Source organism: Gossypium hirsutum, chromosome D04 (assembly GCF_007990345.1).
Source record: "Gossypium hirsutum isolate 1008001.06 chromosome D04, Gossypium_hirsutum_v2.1, whole genome shotgun sequence".
In the NCBI taxonomy this organism is placed as follows: Eukaryota; Viridiplantae; Streptophyta; class Magnoliopsida; order Malvales; family Malvaceae; genus Gossypium; species Gossypium hirsutum.
Window position 1 is genome coordinate 3173811 of NC_053440.1, and position 8627 is coordinate 3182437.

The window sequence follows — 8627 nt, forward strand, 5'->3', positions numbered from 1 at the left end:
AACATTGAAACTACAGATTCAATTAATTTTCTTATTAAAAAAAATAGGAAAAGCAGCAGCCAAATTTGATTAATTTAATAAATAAATAAATAAAGTAGTTGTTAAAACTTGACAATAAAGAGGAAATATCAGACAACTTTGTAACTTTCTTAATGGAACACCCTTACCTTTAATTAATGCCAATCATTCTCTTTCCTAATTTTGGAATTTTCTCATCATTGTTTTTTTTTCTTAATAGTATATTTTATAATAAAAAATGATTCGTTTGTTATAATATCTAATCGGTGACATCTATGGGTATTCAAACGGTTAATCGAACTGAATTAGTATTAATCGAATTTTTTAATCCTTTAACCGTTAATCGAACTAGAATTTTTTTTTAAAAAAAATTAACCGAACCGAAATATTTTGATTAATTTAGTCAGTTAATCGGAATTTATATACTTTGTTTTGGTTAAAACAAGTATGAAACACATAAAAAATAAATTTATAATTTTCATATGACCGGATTAACCGAACTAGTAATAACCTAATACATATAATATATAATATTATTTATTAAGTTATGTTAATTACCCGATTTCAAACCCGTTAATCGAAACTCCAAAAAATCTTTAACCGACTGATTAACCGAACTAGATCAGTTCGGTCAATTAATTCTGTTTTAACCGAAGTTTGAACATTCTTAGCGACACCCTCGTTTCCCCCTAGTCATGGCCCAATCGACAGTGTTTTAAAAAAAAATTAAACACTGATGATTGGGTCATAATTAGGAGGAAAAGGGGCACCAACCGGCGGCACTGACGGGTATTATAACAAACGGATCATTTTCGTATATAATTTTCCTGTTTTCTTAATTAAATAATAATTAAAATTATTTATATAAAAAAATCAAAATTTCTATGTAGGAGGGGTGGATAAATTTATTATTTATATAACAAATGAAACTCTATTATTTTAATTTCATTTAAGTTTCTTAACTTGTTTTATCCGAAAACATTAAATATAAGTAAATAAAAAGAGTACGTAAGAAAATTCAGTGATTCAAAGCGTGTAGAAATAGGAATATTACGGTGTAAATCAAAGTGAGCCCCTAGACTTTCTAGAAATAGAAAAAGTAAGATATTGAATTTCTCTCACTATCGAAGAACCTTCTTCTACGTGTAGACCAGGTTTAGGCAATCTTCAAGACTTGATTGTCAAATGAGAAAAATGGTTGGGTTTTGAATATTGATCCTTCCTTTGTCGCCACCCCATGAAGACTCTTCCTTACTCTTTCATTGCAAAAGCCGCCCTCCCACTCCTCTCCTTTCCATTTGCAAATGCCTTTGACTTTGGACATTTCCCTCTTTCAAACACGCCTTTACACCAACAACAACAGATTACAAAGCAGCCCTCCTCACCCCACCCTCTCCCTTTCATTGTACAGATATCCTCTCATCCCTTTCAATTTCAATTTCTTGTTGCTAAAGTTACTTTTAAATTATATTCCCACCACGATCATCAACTCAAGGTTCTTCCTTCCTTCCTTTCTTTCTTGTTTGTTCTTGTTTTTGTATCATGTGTTCATGTGTGTAAATCATTTTGGATGTATCTCACTCTGCTGAATTGGAATTCTGGGTTGGTTTTTTGTTCTTAATATCTGTTGCTGAAGTTTGGTCTTTTAGCAAATTTGTTTCAAATCATATTCTGGGTATCTCTCGTGAATTTTGTTTATTTCTTGACCTTTGAGCTGCTGGAGATGTCTTTGGTCCATAGATCATAGCCTCAAAAGTGGTTTCTCTAGAATTCTTTTTTTTTTTTGGGTTACTTTATTTTATACCCCTCTGATTTTAGAGAAGAAAGTTCAACAAGGGGGATCCTGGATTTGTTTCTGGGATGGACTCAAAAACCCCTGTTGAGAATTTGTATAGTATTGAACCTGCCTTAAGTTCCTCATCAAGGAGGAGTAATTTTTCTGCTCGTTCCAAATCTTTGGGAGGGAGTTCGATTAGAGAAGTGAACTTTAGTGATGTGGGACCACAGCCTGTGAGATATGGATCTCAAGGTGCTGAGTCAGATACATATAGCATGTCACAGAAAGAGATCAATGATGAAGATGCTAGGTTGGTACATATAAATGATCCTGTCAACACAAATGAGAGGTTTAAGTTTGCTGGGAATTCCATTCGGACCGCAAAGTACTCAATCCTAACATTTTTGCCTAGGAACTTGTTCGAGCAGTTTCATAGAGTTGCCTATATATACTTCCTTGTGATCGCAGTGCTCAATCAGCTGCCTCAGCTTGCTGTATTCGGCCGTACAGCTTCCATTTTGCCATTGGCATTTGTCCTTCTTGTTACGGCTGTTAAAGACGCATACGAGGACTACAGGCGCCATAGGGCAGACAGGATTGAGAATAATAGGCTAGCATTGGTTTTGGTTAATAATGAATTTCAGCAAAAGAAATGGAAGAACATTCAGGTTGGTGAGATAATCAAGATTCAAGCTAATGAAACTATTCCTTGTGATATGGTTCTACTCTCAACTAGTGAACCGACAGGAGTTGCATACGTGCAGACTATTAATTTGGATGGAGAGTCTAATTTGAAGACACGATATGCCAAACAGGAGACTCTTCAGAAGATTCCGGAAAAGGAAAATGTTTCTGGGCTGATCAAGTGCGAGAAACCCAACAGGAACATATATGGGTTTCAGGCTAACATGGAAGTTGATGGGAAACGAGTGTCCCTTGGTCCCTCTAATATTATACTTCGTGGCTGTGAGCTCAAAAATACTACTTGGGCAGTTGGGGTTGTTGTGTATGCTGGCAGTGAGACCAAAGCAATGCTTAACAACTCAGGGGCTCCATCAAAGAGGAGCCGACTTGAGACCCATATGAACTTGGAGATCATCTTCCTTTCACTGTTTCTTGTTGCTTTGTGTACAGTTGTCTCTGTCTGTGCTGCTGTTTGGTTGAGACGCCACAGGGATGAGTTGGATTACTTGCCCTTTTATAGAAGAAAGGACTTCTCTGAGGATGAAGAAAAAAATTATAATTATCATGGATGGGGATTGGAAATATTTTTCACATTCCTCATGTCAGTAATTGTGTTTCAGATAATGATTCCTATCTCACTGTATATTTCCATGGAGTTAGTCCGGGTCGGTCAGGCTTACTTTATGATTCGAGATGCTGAGATGTATGATGAGTCTTCAAATACAAGATTTCAGTGTAGGGCTTTGAATATAAATGAGGACTTAGGACAAATAAAATATGTTTTCTCTGACAAAACTGGTACGCTTACTGAGAACAAGATGGAATTCCAGTGTGCAAGCATTTGGGGAGTGGATTACAATGGTGGAAAGGCAACTTCACAAGATCAGAAAGATGGCTACTTTGTCCAAGGTAAACAAAAAATTTATCTCTGGTAATACTTCTGTGTAGAAAGAAATTTATTTGAGGTTTGTTTAGCATTTTCTAACTTAAACTCTTTTATTCTTATCTAGCGGATGGGCAGGTTTTGAGGCCGAAGATGGTAGTAAAGACTGACCCTGAGCTTCTACAATTTGTTAGGAATGGAAAAGAGACAAAAGAAGGCAGTTATGTCCATGATTTCTTCCTTGCACTGGCAGCTTGCAATACTATTGTGCCAATAATTGTGGATACACCTGATCCTACTTTGAGGTTGATAGATTACCAAGGCGAGTCTCCAGATGAACAGGCATTGGTTTATGCTGCTGCAGCATATGGATTTATGCTGATAGAGCGAACCTCTGGCCATATTGTTATTGACATTCAAGGAGAAAGGAAAAGGTAAATATCAAGTGCTGACTTCTATCGTCTTGGTTTTGTTTCCACCATTTCTGTTGTATCATTATATTGTGATAACCTCTGCCAGCATCAATACAGGAATTGCTACTAGATTTGTTTTGAGTTTTTGGTGTCGGTATTTACTGTAAATGCTTGGACAGAGTGCTTTAATTGTGATAGGAACTTCTGGAGGGTCAAAATTTTATGGAACATATTATACCATGAAGCAGGCATGTGAATTTCCTTTATTTTTCTGGATAGTCAGTATATATATTTCCTTTGGAGAAGCTTCCTCTACTACTTTTGCAACAATAAAGTGATGGTTTGAAAACTACATTCTTAATCTGCACAAGTGAAAATAACTAGTATTTCTTGGGAAGAGGGCGTGATCGACTTCTATGAACTTTATTTTTCATGGATTAATCATAGTTTTATATTGTTTGAGGTTATTGGCATTTTTTTATGTTAATCTTTACATATATACGAAGTACTGAGGTAGGTGAAATGTATGTAAATACCTATTTGAATTTAGTATCATCATTTTTCTTTCCTTTTTTTTTTTTTAAATTTCAAGACACTTGGAGGTTGGGATATTGTAATATTTAGGGACTGGCATTGAAAATTCTCTTGCTTTGGGAGAAGAAAAGTGTATATATACTATATAGTATACAATCGTATTAAAGGAATGCTGGTTGTACTCCTGGACTTCATTTATATTAAGTTTTCATTGTTGAATAAAATTTTTTTGGGTCATGCAGGTTCAATGTTTTGGGTTTGCACGAGTTTGATAGTGATCGGAAGAGGATGTCTGTTATATTGGGGTTCCCAAACCAGTCCGTTAAAGTGTTTGTAAAAGGAGCTGACACAACAATGTTTAGTGTCATAGACAGATCTCTGAATACGAGTATAATTCGTGCAACTGAAGGCCATCTGCAGTCTTACTCCTCAATAGGCTTGAGAACACTTGTCATTGGGATGAGAGAACTGAGTACTTCAGAATTTGAGGAATGGCATTCTGCATTTGAGGTGGCTAGCACTGCTTTAATGGGTAGAGCCAGATTGCTTCGTAAGATTGCAAGCAATATCGAAAGCAATCTTTGCATATTAGGTGCCTCTGGTATCGAAGATAAACTACAGCAAGGAGTTCCAGAAGCCATTGAGTCTCTTAGAACAGCTGGGATCAAAGTATGGGTGTTGACTGGGGACAAGCAAGAAACTGCCATATCAATTGGATACTCCTCAAAGCTGTTGACCAGTAAAATGACACAAGTTATAGTTAACAGCAACTCTAAGGAATCATGCAGAAAGAGTTTAGAAGATGCCATCATCATGTCTAAGAAACTTACAACTATGTCTGGCACTACAAATGAAACTGGCAGAACTTTGGGATCCGGTTCAACACCTGTAGCATTGATTATTGATGGTACCAGCCTTGTTTATATTCTTGACAGTGAACTCGAAGAAAGGGTAAGGAGTCGTCAACTTGCCTTTGTTTTGTTTTTTTCACTTTTCTACTATCCTGCATGATGATGTGACTTTATTATTCATCTTTGCTTGCAGCTCTTCGAGTTAGCCTGTAATTGTTCTGTGGTTTTGTGTTGTCGGGTGGCCCCATTACAGAAAGCCGGAATCGTTTCCCTTGTGAAGAAGAGGACCTCAGACATGACACTTGCCATTGGAGATGGTAATCATCATTCTTTTGATTTTCTAATCATAATCTTACGATAAAAAAAGAGAATGGTAATCATCATTCTCTTGATTTTCAACTGATTTCGTTTTGCTGATTTAAGCAATGCTACTGGATGCTTCACAGGTGCTAATGATGTTTCAATGATCCAAATGGCGGATGTGGGAGTTGGCATCAGTGGCCAAGAGGGTAGGCAAGCTGTAATGGCATCCGATTTTGCAATGGGTCAGTTCAGATTCTTAGTTCCTCTGTTGTTTGTCCATGGGCATTGGAATTACCAGCGGATGGGCTACATGATACTATACAATTTTTACAGGAATGCAGTGTTCGTCCTTGTTCTATTTTGGTGAGTTATTTTATTTTCCAGATACTAATCTTCTCATGTGTACTAATTGCCGATATTCAACCTACAATAGGTGGTTGGCTTAGGGACGGTATCTTTTTGTCCTAACTAGGCCAAAAGTGGGGTTGAGGCAATAAAATGTCATCATTTCATATATGCATATGTATAGTAAAATTCTTCCTTTGCTCCATTAGGATAAATATAATTGATTTTTTTATCCCTATTCGTTCAAGATTATAATTTCCACTTTTGGAATAGACTTTGAATCGCATTTTGGTCAATCAGTGCGGATTTTCACCTATAGATGAGCACTTGTTTACTTCTCTATGTTCTTTGCAGGTATGTTCTCTTCACTGGTTTCACTTTGACCACTGCAATCAATGAGTGGAGCAGTGTGTTGTATTCTGTAATCTACACATCTGTGCCTACAATTGTTGTCGGTATTCTTGACAAGGACCTAAGTCGACTCACACTTTTAAAGCATCCTCAGCTGTATGGGGCTGGGCACCGAGATGAATGCTATAACAAAACACTCTTTTGGATGACAATGCTCGATACTCTCTACCAAAGTGTGGTTGTCTTTTTCATTCCTCTTCTTTCATACTGGGGCAGCACCATTGATGCTTCAAGTATCGGAGATCTTTGGACTCTTGCAGTAGTTATATTGGTTAATTTACACTTGGCCATGGATGTCATCCAATGGAATTGGATAACTCATGCAGCCATTTGGGGATCTATAATCGCAACTTTTATTTGCGTCATCATTATAGATGCTATACCATCTTTAGTTGGTTACTGGTAAGCTCTTTTACTTCAGATTTATTTTAATTAAGCATGTAGGTGAATAGTGTCAAGATAATAGTTTTTGACACTTTCCACATTAACATATCTAAGAACGTTATTATTTTTCCTTACTTGCTATACAACAAAAGTATTATACAAAAATATATATACTAGTGCATTCATATAGAGGTGGCAAATAGGTGTTGTTGGGTGAGTTATTTTAGGTTTAGGTTTGGATTTTTTAGGGATCAGGTTATCTCTGATTCTTTGTGTCTGAGTCTTTCGCTTTATTCATTTCGACTTAGATTACGTTTGGGCTCTTGGACGGGTTTTAAGGTTCGAGTTTACTTTGTTACCTCCATGTAACATATAGATGTGCTTTGGGGTGTATGTGTGCATATAAATATCGTTGTCCCCAAGTTTCAGAGTTTCCGTGCTCTTAGCTCTAGCCATGAGGTTATTATCTATGGTGTTCCAACTCTATTTTTTTTAAGTACCCATGTCGAACATATTTTCAGACATTGGTATGAGGATATGATCCTCCAAGGACCCACCAAATACATGGAAAAACTTAGAAAAAGTTGAACATACTCATGTCAGATACATACTCATATCCAACACATACCTGAGTTCGAGTAAATATAGGTTATTATATTCTAGGCCTTAGGAAGATGGCAATAATTAATGGTATAAGAACTGTCTGCAATTGATTCTACATTATAAGGCTAATGAGTTGCCATAAATTAGCATGCCAACCATGCATTTTAGTAAATGATTCATTTGAAGTTAGTTAAATTTGCTTGCGTATAGTTTCTGATCCTTGGCAACCTATTATTTGTTTTGACAGGGCTATTTTTGAAATTGCGAAAACCAGATTGTTTTGGTGCTGTTTACTTGCCATCATTGTCACTGCACTAATACCTCGATTTGTCGTGAAAGTTCTTTATCAGTTTTACGCACCTTGCGATGTTCAGATTGCACGGGAAGCAGAGAAGTTTTGGGCTCAGAATCAGTCTGCAGCAGTAGAAGTAGAAATGAGTCCGATCTTGGACCATCAAAGGCGATGATAAGGTGATTTTGTTCCTTCTTTTGACCATATTTCTTTCTTGTAAAGTATCATGCTCTTTAGGCTTCTGCAGAGTATTAAATTTCATCGTCAGATTTTCATTGATTGCTATCCAAAGGATAGAATTAATATACCTTAGGTTTGTATTTTTTATTGTATAAAATGAATGTAAATTAGCCTTGTTTACAGACAAAGAAATCATACACAGAAACATACACGCAGTTTTCAATGAATACAGTTTGATTGCCATTTTTTGTTGTCCATTCATGGTTCTCTCGTATGTTCATATTTGCTTTAATTCTGAATTAATTTTCGTTAGAAACGCCAATATTAGTTGGTATATTTTGTACATTGGAATCGTCAATGATGGCAACTATCGTCATTGACGTGTTTTCGAACTTGTTGATTCAAAGAGTAGGGGGCGGAGATAGGTAGTTCACCCTTTTTAGGATAGAGTGAAAGAGTCATCTAGTAGGGTGGTTGGAGTAAAAGATAGGGAGAAGAAGACAGCTTGGAGTGAGATCGTAAAAGAGGATATGTAGGGTGCTTGCATCCAATCTTAAGCCATGAGGCTTATCTACATGTTATACCCTGTCTTGATGTATCACGTGTCGGGTCACTATTAGTGGGCCGGGGGTAAGTGGTCAATAGGTCTGGTGCCATAGGTTTAAGTAAAGTAGCGTTATGACGTGCCTTGAGTAATATTAGATGGGACGTGATAGTTGAGATCTGATGTGGCGGTTAATGAGTGAGTCCACTTGTCAAGCAAATTGTAAGTTGAGAAGTCTCTCTGGGCCAATCGTACCGTTCATGGATTGATTTTTTAGAAAATGTAACATTTTTAGTATTTGAATGATTCTGTGCAAAATATTTTCTGTTGTTTGATATGTTTTCCTAAAAATATTTTCATAACTGAAAAAAAATTATAAAAATTGTATAAAACTAATTATAAAAA

General features: G+C 36.4%; 1 protein-coding gene across 1 annotated transcript; it reads left to right on the forward strand.

Moving 5' to 3' along the window:
• The first annotated feature begins 1105 nt into the window (after positions 1-1105).
• Positions 1106-7921, forward strand: LOC121216235 (phospholipid-transporting ATPase 1). The gene is made up of 7 exons (XM_041091689.1): positions 1106-3388; positions 3490-3796; positions 4552-5260; positions 5354-5477; positions 5607-5826; positions 6163-6621; positions 7454-7921. The coding sequence occupies exons 1-7, from the start codon at positions 1879-1881 to the stop codon at positions 7671-7673; spliced, it is 3549 nt and encodes a 1182-aa protein (XP_040947623.1). The 5' UTR covers positions 1106-1878; the 3' UTR covers positions 7674-7921.
• The last annotated feature ends 706 nt before the right edge of the window (positions 7922-8627 follow it).